The 15737-nt window shown below is 40.2% G+C and overlaps 1 protein-coding gene across 3 annotated transcripts in view; it reads right to left on the reverse strand.

The window, feature by feature from the left end:
* MOXD1 (monooxygenase DBH like 1) overlaps positions 1-15737 on the reverse strand; it is a 95323-nt gene that overhangs the window by 64384 nt on the left and 15202 nt on the right. For all 3 annotated transcript variants that reach the window (XM_024113466.3, XM_005280286.5, XM_065588650.1), the window contains exons 2-4: positions 8593-8739; positions 6145-6309; positions 5932-6015 (exon numbers count right to left, since the gene is read on the reverse strand). In XM_024113466.3, coding sequence (XP_023969234.1) covers positions 5932-6015; positions 6145-6309; positions 8593-8739 — 396 coding nt within the window. The remainder of the gene's footprint in view (positions 1-5931; positions 6016-6144; positions 6310-8592; positions 8740-15737) is intronic.

Consider the following 15737-nt stretch of genomic DNA (forward strand, 5'->3'; position numbering starts at 1 on the left):
GAGTGCAAAAAATGTATCTTTAGTAACATGTTGCAACCAAGGCTTTTGTATGCCTTGAGGAGGTTTTCCACCAACAACCTGTTGTTGTCTGCCTTATTGTTTCCGAGAAAATTTATTGCCACTAACTGGAAGGCTTTCCATGCCGTCTTTTCCTTGCCACACAGTGGATGGTCAAATGCATCATCTCGAAGAAGTTCACGAATCTGAGGACCAACAAAGACACCTTCCTGTATCTTAGCTTCACTTAACCTTAGAAATTTTCCACGGAGGTACTTGAAAGCTGCTTGTGTTTTGTCAATGGCCTTAACAAAGTTCTTCATCAGACCCAGCTTGATGTGTAAGGGTGGTAACAAAATCTTCCTTGATTCAACAAGTGGTGGATGCTGAACACTTTTCCCCCCAGGCTCCAATGACTGTCAGAGTGGCCAATCTTTCTTGATGTAGTGGGAATCTCTTGCACGACTATCCCATTCGCAGAGAAAACAGCAGTACTTTGTGTATCCAGTCTGCAGACCAAGCAAGAGAGCAACAACCTTCAAATCGCCATAAAGCTGCCACTGATGTTGGTCATAGTTTATGCACCTCAAAAGTTGTTTCATGTTGTCATAGGTTTCCTTCATATGGACTGCATGACCAACTGGAATTGATGGCAAAACATTGCCATTATGCAGTAAAACAGCTTTAAGACTCGTCTTCGATGAATCAATGAACAGTCTCCACTCACCTGGATCGTGAATGATGTTGAGGGCTGCCATCACACCATCGATGTTGTTGCAGGCTACAAGATCACCTTCCATGAAGAAGAATGAGACAAGATCCTTTTGATGGTCACGGAACATGGAAACCCTAACATCACCTGCCGGGAGATTCCACTGCTGTAGTCTGGAGCCCAACAGCTCTGCCTTACTCTTGGGTAGTTCCAAATCCCTGACAAGGTCATTCAGTTCACCTTGTGTTATGAGGAGTGGTTCAGAGGAGGAGGATGGGAGAAAATGTGGGTCCTGTGACATTGATGGTTCAGGACCAGAAGTTTCATCCTCTTCCTCTTCCTCATCTGACTCAAGTGAGAATGATTCTGGTGTATCAGGAACCGGCAGTCCTTCTCCGTGGGGTACTGGGCGTATAGCTGATGGAATGTTTGGATAATGCACAGTCCACTTTTTCTTCTTTGACACACCTTTCCCAACTGGAGGCACCATGCAGAAGTAACAATTGCTGGTATGATCTGTTGGCTCTCTCCAAATCACTGGCACTGCAAAAGGCATAGATTTCCTTTTCCTGTTCAACCACTGGCGAAGATTTGTTGCACAAGTGTTGCAGCATATGTGTGGGGCCCACCTCTTGTCCTGATCTTCAATTTTGCAGCCAAAATAAAGGTGATAGGCTTTCTTAACCATAGTGGTTATACTGCGCTTTTGTGATGCAAAAGTCACTTCACCGCAAACATAGCAGAAGTTATCTGCACTGTTCACACAAGTATGAGTCATCTCTGCTCACTTTGGCTAAACAGAAATGTGTCCCTTTGCAAAATCAAACACTGACAAATAAGAGGGCACGACACTGTATGATTTCTAGAGCTGATATAGAGCAATTTGTTCAGCAGAGTGATGTAAGCTTCATTATGATTGCATCATCCATGACTTCTAGGAATAACATGATGCAATTCATATCATGTATGATGCAATGCCAGCTTCAGATTGCATCATTCATTGTTTTGCCTAAAAAGCAAGTTCTGTCCAAACCCAGTCATAGATTTATTCATAGATCCAGTCCAAGATGTATTTTAGTCATTTCTGGTTTAAATTGAGATCCCTTCCCTTTATAACTCACTTATCCTCCGCCATTCCCAAGTCAAGGGTCGTATATACTGACCCAATAGCATATCTTGAAAACTAGAGCCAATCGACAATTTTAAACATCATTTTCATTCTCAGAATTAGGAAAGTTTGACTACATTTATTTCAGAAGCATTTTGGCTGTAGAGCAGTGTTATAATACATTGTGTGTGAAATTCTGAACGAATAGAAAGAACTGTTAGTTTACTAACATATGTCATATCATTACCCTACCTTGTGGTAGGAATAATGGGCCAATCCTGCAAAACCTTACCCAGGCAAACAGTCCCACTGGCTTCAATGGACTACTTGGATGAATAAAGGTTTGTAGGATTGGGACCTAACTTCCTTAAGGTGCTGTTTTAAGTCTCAAAAACAGCACCTAATGCAGGGAGAATGAACACTGCATCTTTTAGAAAGGTGGAGCCTGCTCCCCACCAGCAGAGTTGGACAGCTCTATATGTGGGAACAGGGGGCTGATGTCTCCTACTGTGGGTGACTAGAACCACACCCCAGGTTTCACAGGTTTTTTTACAAAAATCATCACTTCCATTTCTTCACCTCCTTCAATCTTAAAATTCTTCACTGTCTAGCTTTACTTTTCTCTCTATTTCCCTAAGGTCTCGTCTAGAGAAAATTCGAAGAAGTGGGCTGTAGTCCACGAAAGCTTATGCTCTAATAAATTTGTTAGTCTCTAAGGTGCCACAAGTACTCCTGTTCTTTTTTCTAGAGAAAATATTGTACTTTACAATGAAAATTAATATATCTGAAAATAAATTAGTCAGAGGATAATAATAATTAATAAAAAGAAATGAATGAGAGAGAGAAAAGGTGTGCTATATGAACCAAATTCTACTTCATTTGGAGTTGGACCAGCTTAAGGGCTTAAACCACTACAGTACTTAAGCATTTGTGCATAACTAATTGTTTAGTCCTACTGAAGTTGATGAGACTGCTTATGTATTTAAAGTTATGCACATGGCTTAAATGTTTTGCTGCATCAAGGCCTACTCAAGAGTAGAAATGGGCCAAATTCAGTGCAGCTGTATCCTTATGGATGCATTAGAATTATACCAGAGACAAATGTTGGTCATTTTGTCTAAATCACTGCTTTTTCTCTCTCTAAAAGTGGGATGCCTCATTTGTGTTGAATGTATACAACAGAAGAAACCATGAAACAACATCTACTTATGTATCCAAATAGCCCAATCAGTTTGTTGAAAGCAGATAATGCATTTGGCTTGTCCTTTGTCCATTTCTATCTTTGTTTGCATGGCCCATGTCCTTTTTGGAGATCCAAAATCCCATTCCTTTGTGTAATCAATAAGCATTTGGAAATGTACAATGTGTTTGCAAGAATACATCTGTATAAATCCACAACAAGTCAGCTATACAGCTGTGTGACATATCTGAAAATTCAAGTTCTACCCTTTGGAAAGAAATGCTAAAACAGGGTTTTCACAATTCTTTTTCTCTCCTTCTCTCTGTAATCAGTTTAGCTGTCAGTGAGTACTACACCATTTAAATTACAACATTGTTTTTCTGACTTGGGGAAGAAAGCATTGAAAATAATATTAAAATTCTCAGCTATTTATAATAAAATATCAAACAGGAGACTTTCAAAGTTTATAAGATTCTAATATTCATTATAAATCACAGCATAAGTAAAGAATATGAAATACCACACTTCTGTGGGGAAAAAAAATCAATAAGTAAATTTCAGCTTAAGTTCTCAAACTTCATCTGGCCACATATTACATTCATATGGTACACCTATAGTAGCTGTCATGCAAAGCATCTTATGGCAAGTTACACAGAGTCTTTTCAGGGAAGCATACATGTGTACAGTTGCTATTAAGATCAGCATTGAAAGACATGCATAGGTGCTTAATATTCTGAGCCTATATCTTTTGAAAACAGATAGCAAAGAGTTTTCACACATTAATATTGTAGGCCAAATTCTGTTTTACATATACCCTTGTATGACTGGTTACCACTGACCAGGGCCGGCTCTAGGCACCAGCAAAACAAGCTGGTGGTTGGGGTGGCACATTTTTAGGGGCGGCATTCTGGCGCGGGCCCCTAAAAATGTGCCCCGGCCGCCCTAACTCACCTCTGCTGCTGCCGCTCATGCACCGCTGCTCGCCGTCCCTCCCAGGCTCTCAAACCGGGGAGGGAGGGGGAGATCCCGAGCGGCCGCGGCACATGAAACAGCTGATTCGCGCGCTGCTGCTCCCCCTCCCTCCCGGGTTTGAGAGCCTGGGAGGGAGGGGGAGACCCCGAGCGGCTGCGGCGCGCGAAACAGCTGATTCACGTGCCGCGGCCGCTCGGGATTGCCCCCTCCCTCCCGGGTTTGAGAGCCTGGGAGGGAGGGGGAGCAGCGGTGCGCGAATCAGCTGTTTCGCGTGCCGCGGCCGCTCAGGATCTCCCCCTCCCTCCTAGGCTTAAGAGCCTGGGGGGAGGAGGCAGGGCTGGGGATTTGGGGAAGGGGCGGAGTTGAGACGGGACCGGGGGTGGGGTAAGAAAAAAACGGGGGGGGGGGGGGGGGGCGGCCAAAATTGTTTTTGCTTGGGGCGGCAAAAATCCTAGAGCCGGCCCTACCACTGACTTCAATGGGGTTTACATGTAAGTAACTGAGGCATCATTTGGACCTAACAATTTATCAGTAATACAACACTGGAAAATTGATTAAACCCATGGTACCACAGAATAACCATGTCTCATATACACATTAGAGATAATGGGTCAAGCTCTCTTAGCGTATGTCTACACTGTAAAAGAACCCAACAGCAGCAAGTCTCTGAACCCAGGTCAACTTACTTGGGATTGCTTTACCGAGCTAAAAATGGAAGTGTACACATTCTGCCTTGGGCTGGAGCCTACGCTCTGAGATCCACCCCTGTCACTGGGTTTCAGAGCCTGGGCTCCAGCCAAAGCAGGAATGTCTACACTGTTATTTTTAGCCCTGTAGCGCAAGCCCCAGAGCCTGAGTCAACTGACTTGGGCTCGAGATTCTCTGCTGAGGGTGGGGTTTTTTGCAGTGTAGACGTACCTTTTGTTTTTAGACTCTTGCAATCTCATCAAAGTTATTGGAGATGAATGAACATAACAGAGAAGCCCAACAATAGTAGTAACATCTTCATGTTTTTACTTGAAACATCAATGGGTTTTAGGAAAAATTAAAAGCTTGGGCCTGATCCTGCAACCCTTATTCATACATAATAATTGTATAGTACCACTCAAGTCAAGGACTGCTAACTGCAGGATCATGCTCCTTTTAACTAGCACCATCTAATTTTGTTTCCCCAAGATTAAAATGTATCTCAAATAATTCTTACTTTGTTCTTTTAACATCTATTCACACTGGTACAATAATTTTGATTATATATTACACACCTTAAATTAATAAGGATTGAATCTAAAAATGTTTGTTGATTCAGATAAGCATCCAAATGTATGGATATTTATTTGAACTCTCTACTTCACTTTGGTCTGCTAAAGTGGAACAGAATTATTGTGAGAATAGGCTCTTTTGTGAGGAAGAGTGTAAGCACCATCTTTCTCACAGTGTTTTTGTGCTTCTGGGTCCAGCCTGAACCAGAAGTTACAGAGGTTAAAAATATATGTAATATAAGGAATAATGCTAACTGGTTGCAGTTTTGAAACCAGTCTGAATTTGCTCTGAGCTTTGTAAAAAAGCCTGTGTTTTTTGTTTTACCCAAATCAGTTTACCCATTTTCTCTCACACCCACCCACAGAATCATGGAATATCAGAGTTAGAAGGGGCCTCATAAGATCATCTAGTCCAACCCCCTGCTCAAAGCATGACCATTTCCGAGATCCCTAAATGGCCCCCTCAAGGATTGAACTCATAACCCTGGGTTTAGCAGGCCAATGCTCAAACCATTGAGCTATCCCTCTCCCCCTCCTAGTTTCACAAAAACATTTGAAAGATCTTCTTTGTTTGTTTTTTGTCCCTGTGCAGAACAAAAACAAATTTGAAAACCTTGAAAGTTGCTGTGAAACAGAATTGCTGTCCTCTGGACATCTCTAAACATGAGGGTATAATTTGGACTCTTCAGACTGAGTCACATACCTTTATCACATGATGCTTTGCATGATGTATAGGTATCTTAAACATTTGGCACCAATATGTTGTGTCTTTGTCCGGTATAGGCACCTGTCTTAATAAAAAGGGAAAGAAAACACTAATATAAAAGTCAAACTTTTTTCATGTTTCTTCAATCCCCACCTCTTGCCCCCACCTCTACCCTATCTCCAAATAAAAACAAAACCCAAAGTAACTTACGTCTTGGTTTGTCAAGTCAAAGTATGCCAAAGAGGCAGATATAACCTTTTTCTCAGGGTTCAGTAAACGTAGACTCTTTGAGCCGCGATTTGATCCATGGTAATTTTGACCTGCTTCTCCCATGTCTTTGTGGTGATAGGCCCATATCACCCTTACAGTGCTCTCCTTGAAAACAAAATCTTTTCTGATTAGGTATAGGAAGAAGTCCTTCCTCACAGTTTAGTTCACAACATTCCCAAGGCAGATCCAGAGCTGTAGTGACTTGTCATTGCTCCGCTGGAGCCACTCTTTCCCTGTTTTTATAATCCACCCTCATCTTTCTACAAGGATTATCCTCCAACCATGTTTTACAGAGATCTCTTTGCAGGGCTCAGCTGGTCTCAGCTGGAGGTTTATTCTGCCACTGAGAAATGTGTGTTATCAAGGTATGTGTGTCTTTCCCACGAACGTTAGTCAGTTTTATGCACAGCCATAGGAAGCAGAATAGATCCTTAAATAGCAAATAAACAAGCAAATAAGGCAAGTCTTTTTTTAGAGGGGTTACCAGTGCTTCTCCTATGATCAGCTGCTAGAATGAGAATGACTGCACCACACTTAAAGCGGGGCAAACGTTGGCTGGGCTTGCCGAATAGGGTGACCAAGTGTCCTGATTTTATAGGGACAGTCCCGATTTTTAGGTCTTTTTCTTATATAGGCTCCTATTACCTCCCACCCCCATCCCGATTTTTCACACTTGCTGTCTGGTCACTCTATTGCTGAAGAAGGGCAGCTGTGCTCTATGGCCTGGGGTGGAGAGGGGGAGTGAGGTCAGAAACTGCTGCAAAATGTGAATGGTGGTCAGCTTTGGGGAGCTGACTCACCCCCCAGGAATGTAAGGTCTGAAGGCCATAAAGGTGCAAGCCCTGGGTGTGGGAAGCCCCTTTGTTCCACGCAGCAGGCAAGGCAGCACCCAGCCACCCTCCCCAGTGGAGGCAAATATCAGGTGGGTTAGGACCTGCTGTGGGAATTGTGCTAGTCACTCCTTTTTAAGTGGGGCTGTGAAGGAATTTTTCCCGCACCACCAGATTGGCTTTGGTGGAGTCAGGTTTTTTCGCCTTCCCCACAGCAGGCGTCAGGGATGACCTTTTCTGGTAAGAAGAAAAGGGGGTAGGCTATATGTTGCAATTTATTTTGTAAGTGTGGGGCAGATGTCCAGTGCAGGTACTCCATAGGGAAAGCATCCAATGACCAGATAAATGGCCTGGTAAAGGACTTAAAAGGAGGTGCTGGATAAAGGAACAGAACAGGGGAAGGTGGTTGGAGGACTCCTATGATTGGTACGATTGGATTTGGAGGAGCCAAACCCCTCCCCCGCTTCTCATAGCCACCTTAACCCTCCTATTAGGGGTGGATGGTAAGGTCCAAGCCACGGGTTGGCTCGGGGGCCCTGGATGGAAAATGAAGGGGGGCTGGTGGAAGCCCCAGGTAATGATTTTAATAAACATGGATTTGCCTGCACTGTACACTTTATCTGCCAGGTAGTCCCAGATACCTATATAATAAAGTTGCAGCCTGATTAAAATCCATATCAAGTCCTGTCCTTCTTTCAGTATACCCAGACAATGCATCTCGGTCCCTCCTGTTATCTGCTTGTGGCACACAATAGTTTAGTGTCCTGAAGGCTGTAATACTTTGTTCTAATTCTGTTGGGCTCAGTGTGGGGATGATTGGGTGGTGTTTAGTGGTCTGTGATATATAAGGTCAGACTAGATGATCCCATGGTCCCTTCTGGCCTTAAATGCTACAACACTGATTAAAAAAAAATATTTCCTATCATAGCGAACTTTCTAAAGTTAGAAGATTAACATACCAAAATGAATGATTTGATGCAAGTCTTTCTGCTTGTTCAGTCATCTTTAATGCTATTGTCAGTGAGTACATATTTTAAAAGTGCATAAAAAGAAATAAATAGTCTATCGCAGCCACTATGCAGTAAATAAAAGAACTTAACATGGACAGTAAACATATTTTAAAAAACTGCTCTGCTTAAACAAAGAGAAAATACAGAAATTAAAATATAAAGTATGTTTTTCCTGCTATATGCACAAATTTTCCAGAAACTCAGCTTTTTGTACTGAGGTCAAGCATGTAAGACTCAGTATGAAAGAAATTTGAGAAAGGTCTGAGAAACAGAAGGGGAGGGAAAGAAGTTGGAATTTGATTTTAACTGCCTATGCCTACTAAAATACATCCAAATATTGAAATTTTACATGATTAATCTAAGCCCTAAAATGGAATTTTTGGAAAGTTTGTGCATATAGCTGGATAAACACATTTGGTAGTTGAATTTCTGTAGTTCTTTTTCTTTTTTTAATCTGAGGAGTTTTTGATAACTGGCTTCAACATCATGGTACATTTTTATGTACTTGATCTATATGTATCTGTCTATATAAAAGCAGAACACCTTACCGTTATACTCTTATCATTTGTGTCACAAGTGTGTAGCTCTCTGCTAAAAGCCAATATTGTATGTGTACTATTTTCCATGGCATACTCAAGATGGTAATCCTGTTGAGAATCTCTCTTCAATGCTCTGTTTGCATCTGTAAAATAATCCTGTTGAAAATACAAAATAAAAACAACTTGCTGTAATTCATTATAAAATGATCTCTGGTATTAAATCCAAAACATATCTTTATGTAAAATATTGAAACTACAACAATTGTTTGTTAAAGGATTTATTGTAGATGAGATTGGATAATTCTCTGGGTAAAAAGCCATCTAAGTCTTTTTCCATCAGGTGAACCTTACTAGTAAACATCTGAGGCTCAGGAACTTAAAAGCAGATCCTTCTTTAACAATAGTATAAATTTACTGCTTGTGCCTAGACACCTAGAATAAACAAATAGGATACTGAAAAGATAATGAGCAAATTCATCTTTACTGTAACTTTACTGATTTCAGGACAGCAAGAATCGATTTCACTTAATGTTTATATCAAAAGCACTTCCTCTTCCTCTCTCCCCACATTTTAGTCTTTACTATTTTTTCTCATGAAAAAATTGGGGGAAAAAAATCTAAAAGAAATCTAAAAATCTAAACAAACCAGCCACTCTAGCTTTAACTACTGTGTTTTTTTGGAAAATTAACATTAAACGGCAAAATTCATCTTATGATGGCATAGTCTTGTTTACACCTCTATCAGTTAAAAAAGCCCCTCAAATGTTTTCAGTGTATTTTTTAAAAGAAAGATCAGTCTTCAGTGTAGCAGACATATCATATAATTGAAGACTTCAATAATGTCACATCATTAACCTCTTCACCCTTGAATTCTTTGCTGCCATGTGCAGCTGCTTGCTAGCTGTGCCTCATTCCCTCAAGATGACACATCGTCTCATATTGACAGAGCCCCAATCATGTGGTGTTCATAAAAAAAAAAAAAGGCCTTCCATAGGCTCAGGGACAAGGGAGCAGCATAGTCTTAGTTGCCCTTCTTTGAGTTTTAGGCCTTTTCTGTGCAGATTTTTTGTTTTTCGCTACTCTGTGCGCTGAACCTTGGAGGGGAGCAGCTGGCCTGTGGTTAGGAAAACATCAAGAGAAAACTGCTTTCCCAGCATATGCTAGTGTTCTGTTACCAAAGGATTTTGTTTGAAGCAGAATTTTTTAACTAGTAGATGTGCTTCTGGGGCTAAATGTGTTTTATGTGGTTTCTATGACTTGCATGCTCCAGTCTCCAGAGAGAGAGAATCTCTCACCTGAATATGCAATTGAGAGAGTTTTAAAAGTGCACATGCAAGTGTTTAGAAATTATATTCAATGCAAAACTTGAGGCTGAACTGAAATCTCTTTGAAAATCTGGCTCCTGGTCAACAGCAACTAAATCAAAATCTTAGGTGAAATCTTGGCCTCAGAAAAACTCACATTTAATTAATGAGTCCAGGATTTCATCACTCATTTCTGAAGTGTCCCTTTTTCTCTCTCATTATCAGCATAGAATCTGAGAGTGGAATTTGGCTCATTATGCATGTTATAGATGGATATGCATAAATATGTATGCATCTATATATCTTGAAAGTGGAGCACTCAAAAGTTAGGACATGCCAGATTTAATGTTGCCTGTGAAAACTTAACTGGTCCCTCTTCTGTATATGCACTATGATATTAATTACAGGAGCATATTTTTTCCACAGGACCCCTGCCTCATCCAGTGCACAGGATGGACTATGTTATGGGGGAAGAATCAAGCCTGTATAGTGTTGCTTGTAGGAACCCTGCTTCATTTGCTACAGAAGTTGGATGGTGTATAGCAAATATGGCAGAGGGCAGCAGGAAGAGAAAGGATGGACTCTTAAGGAAGTTGAATCTGCCCTGGAGAACTGGATTCTATCCTTGCACGTGCCACAAAGTTTCCATGTGATGCTTGGCAAGTCACTTACACCAAACTATTCACACATGGACACTGTTTAGTTTTTATTTAATGGTATCTAATTTGAGTCCCTGAGGTTGACAACTTGCAATTGCAACTGAAGTCAGCATAGCTGTGCTTTCAAATTAAAGTGTTTGATAATGGCGATAATAATGTTCCCGTACCTCACAGGGGCATTGTGAAGATAAATTAATTAATTAATGTTTGGAAAGCACTCGGACATATCAGATACAACTTAGAGAATTTTTCACTTGACCAGAGCTCAAAGAGCCGGGAAGCGATACTATAGTGATGAACACCACAGATAAGCCCATGAAGAAATTCACAGTTCTGTATGCAGAGCAAGGTTTGAGTGGTGTGCAGTAATAAGGCCTGGGGCCACACATTGAACAATGAGGAAAACACAAATTATGGAATAGCTGCTCCTTAATCGACCACTGTCCATCCTGTGCACTGAATGAGGCCAGGGTACAAGCCACAATAAAAACAAATTTTAAAACCTCATACGTTGTCACAAAATGAAATAATTGTTTTCCGGACAGCCCTATGCATGGCTAGGTATGAGTATACATGCAAAAACAGGTATGTGAGTGTGTGTGGATGAGAAAAGTCACAGAATCAGCAGGAGTGTGAGCTGAGAAGAGGAGCAGAGAAAGTAGCTGAGAGATCTGGGGCCTATGTATGTGTGCTGAGAGGAAGGGAATAGATGGTTGGGTTGGGTTGGGTGGTGGGACAGAATTGCTGGATTTGTTTTACCAGGTAGAATTAACGGAGCTGCTTTGGGGTCTGTACTGGGGGAACAGATGGGTGGGTGGGTGTTGAGTGGAGGTTTGCTTGAGGAACTGGGGTGTTGTGTTCAGTGATTAATATATTTTTGTTGAGTTGAAACTATGGACTTTTTTCCATTCAGATAGTTACAAGGGATTAGATGGATTTGCAGTGGGGTGGAGGACCCACTTCCAAGTTTTGCTTGAGTCCCATCCAAATATTAAAATCCTGTCCTCTGCATCACTGAATTAGGCATAAAATATGCCAATAAGGATAACTGATGATAATAATACAAATGTCAACATAAGTATTTCATTCATCCTATATGAATGGAGAGGGACGGTCACACATCTGCACAATTTACAGTGAGTGATGTCTCAGTTTGATTCTATAAGGGAATGGTGTTTGGGAAATATCACCATATTGATGTGTTTTTCAGCATCTAGCAAAGGTGAGAAAAGCTGGATTCAGTCATTACCTGTACAAATCCATTCACTCATTTACCACTTTTGGCATGGAAAAAGCCCAGTATTTACTAAACAAACATATCCAACCATTAGCTTGGGAGCAATTTATATTTTTGGCTAAATCTTTTAGTTCCGTGGCTTTCACCTTTCCAGACTACTGTACCCCTTTCAGGAGTCTGATTTGTCTTGCATATCCCCAAGTTTCACTTCACTTAAAAACTACTTGCTTACAAAATCAGACATAAAAATACAAGTGTCACAGCACAATATTAATGAAAAATTGCTGACTTTCTCATTTTACCATATAATTATAAAATAAATCAATTGGAATATAAATAGTGTACATACATTTCAGTGTATAGGTATATAGAGCAGTATAAACAAGTCATTGTCTATCTGAAATGTTAGTTTGTACTGACTTTGCTAGTGCTTTTTATGTAGCCTCTTGTAAAACTAGTCAAATATCTAGGAAGTGATGTACCCCCCAGAAGATCTGTGTACCCCCAGAGGTTCATGTACCCCTGGTTGAAAACCACTGTTTTAGTCAATCCTTTTGTCTTTGGAAGATCTGCCATCACAAACATGGAGGACATATGGATCTGGAGATACACCTTTGTTTTGGGGGGGGGGGGGGGAAGAGAATAAGAATAAACAATGTAGGGCCTGTTCCCACATTACTGATAGAATCAAACTTCCCAGTGGCTTGTCAGGTTACTAGTGTGGAGGCTGCTCCCTAGCACAGGACTTGTCCACACTTATAAGTTTACTGGTACAACTATGTCAGTTAGGGGCGTGATTTTTACCTACCCCTGGTGTGGACACAATTATAGTTGTATAAGGATGCCGTATACCAATATAAGTACTTTTATGCCAGTACAATTGTGTCCACAGTAGCGGGGTTTTACCACTTAAACTATACAGATATAGTTAAAGCAGCTAAACTTTCTATTGTTGACAAGCCCATAGTGGTACATGCTATTCTAAATATTAGAGAGATGAAGCACAGATCTGTGGTCAGAATGAAGCCCTCAGTATAAGATTTCTGTATCAATCTTAATAGCACGGAAAAAATATGGTCTGGTTTGCTGATTCTGCACTTACTATTCATCCATTATAATAAGGGCTTAAGGTCCGAGTCTCTATTTCTTTGCACCTCTGGGGATATTGCCATGCAAAATAAGTGCAAAAAGTGCATATAAAAACACTATCAAATCAGATTGGTAGTGTTTTATAACCACTTTACACTGGTGTAAATGATTACAGAAGGAGGAAGCAAGTGGAGAATCAGGCCCTTTCTTTCTTCTGTGAAATCTAGTTCTCTTGCCCAATGGTAAACCAAATTTTGGTTGTTTATAGAATTTCTGTTGAAAACTTGCAGTACTATAGATTAATCCTTTGGAAGTAAATATTATTAGTCTTGACACATGATAGCACAGACTTTTTCTTCTTTGGGATATTTTACACCCTTTGAAAATAATATAAGTATCTTAAATATAACACAATTCTTCTGCATTTTCTATAGTAATATTGCATAAATCAGTCTTAGCAAACCTTAGCACAGACTTTACATCAGTCGAATACTTAGATAGCATTATCACAATATGCTGTTTAGAAATTAAAACAGCATATGGAAAGTTAACAATCACACAGATTATACAAGTTGTTGTGTATCATTTACAACAGATGAAGGCAATGATGTTAAATTGGTTCTCACATTCTATTGACCTGTATCACTTTCATATAAGAGCTTTGCAATGGACATGTTTCTGATTGGCACTATACAAAACAGCATGGAGAGTAATTTCTTATAGATGTAATAAAAGCTGTAAATAGGCTGTTTTATCCTTGAAGAATGTAAGCACAGCTGCACAAGGAATCTTGAGAAAAAAAAATATTACCAGCTGTCATCACACACTTGAACAGGTGTTTATAGAGAAAAAAGCAACCCTCAACATCTTTACGATATCCAAGACTGTTTTGTTTATGATATCCATTACCTATAATAAATTTTACATAGCATCTTTCAACCCAAAGGATCATAAAGTAATTTACAGACTATGGCCCTATCCACAGGTTCAATGTGTGAGCAGACTGCAAGATTTATAAAAGTTGCCATGTTCTTCCTCAGAGATCACCAAATTTCAATGCTAATTAGATTAGTGTAGGGGGGCATGTCAGGGTCAAACGATAGGGAAGAGGCATGGACAGAGCTAGATGCACTCCAGCTATTCCCAGTTTAAAGACCATTGTTCGTTAGTGGAGGTTAGACCTGCCCTGAGATTGCTTTAGCTTGGGACAGAGTTGGAGATGAGCTGGGCAGAGAAGCAGGGAGCTATAACCTAGCAGGAAGTAAGCACAGCACAGAATCTGACTCAGAATATCTAGGAAGGATAAACTGCTCCAGAAAAAGAAAGAATTGACCAAAACTTTTGTCCGAAATCTGCAACAAACCAACCCTTTATTTGGAACTCTAAATCACGTGGTTAACCTTTTTATTATTAATTACTATTAATATTATCTTTCATTCAAATGGAATCCTGCAGTTCTTGGTTCCAGCAGCCACTGGATAATATCACAAGAAAAGCTGTTTTCACATGGTATCTGACAGGAACCATATAGAACATAATATTACAAATAAGCAAAACAAACTTTTTTCAATAAATGTATTCCAGCTTGAATTTAGAGCAATGACTTTACTCAGTTCTTATTTTATTAAAAATAAAGTAGAGTGACCAACAGAGAACTAACAAGAAGGAAAAGTCTGCAAGCCTCAATCACTGTGCCACAGTAAGAACATTATGAGATCATTCTGGTTGACTGATAATGATGTAACGGTCCCAAATGACAAATAATATTCTATAGAAAGCATAGACTGACAACAATCAAGCAACTGCAGAAGGTGTATAAAGTAACTGTCCAATAGCCAATTCATTTGCCACCTATAACCAGTTTGTTCAGAATTAATTATCTATGGCTGATTACATAAACAGTAGATTAAATAAACTATGCTTCACTACTACAAAAGCCAAATCTTGTTCGTATGAGCAGTCCCAGCAGGCTACATTCATTACTGGTATAACTCTGATTAAGTTAGTGGAAGTACACCAAGGTGAATGTGGCCCACTTACTTCAGCAGAACTGTCATTTGAGTAAGGAGAGAAGGATTTTCCCCCAAATATATGTATTTTTTTTAAGATAGAGAGAGAAAGAGATACATGCACTTCTTCCAGTTTTTAGGGTTTTTTGACATATTAGAAGGATTTGTTTATAATATGTATGTGTGTGTGTGTGTGTGTACACACACACAGACATAAATAGAATATAAACAAACCATTCTTATATGTCAAATAAACCTACAAACTGGAAGGTGCCAATAATTTTCATTCTAAATCCAATTTCTTTTATCCAGGTAAGTTCTGTCACGTATCTGTATATTCTGCAGCAAGACGGACCTAAATTCTGCAGACACCCCTTGGTTTCTGTGGAACCCTGTGGCAGTTGATGAAATTTTGCATCAGACTAAGCCCTGGTCTACACTACGGGATTAGGTCGAATTTAGCCACATTAGGTCGGTCGATTTTATAATACACAACCAACCCAGTTCCATCAACCTAAAGGGCTCTTAAAATCGACTTCTGTACTCCTCCCCAGCGAGGGGAGTAGCGCTAAAATTGACCTTGCTGGGTCAAATTTGACAGCACTTTCAACTCCAATGCACTAGCCAGATACACAGGAAAAGCCCCAGGAAATTTTGAATTTCATTTCCTGTTTGGTCAGCGTGGCGAGCTCAGCAAAATAGGTGACCATGCAGTCCCCCCAGAATCGCAAATGAGCTCCAGCATGGATCAAATGGGAGACACTGGATCTGATTGCTGGCTTAGGCACAACTCCGATCAAAAAGAAGAAATGCTAATATATATGCCAAAATCGCACAGGGCATGATGGACAGAGGC

This window comes from Chrysemys picta, chromosome 3 (genome assembly GCF_011386835.1).
Source record: "Chrysemys picta bellii isolate R12L10 chromosome 3, ASM1138683v2, whole genome shotgun sequence".
In the NCBI taxonomy this organism is placed as follows: domain Eukaryota; kingdom Metazoa; phylum Chordata; order Testudines; family Emydidae; genus Chrysemys; species Chrysemys picta.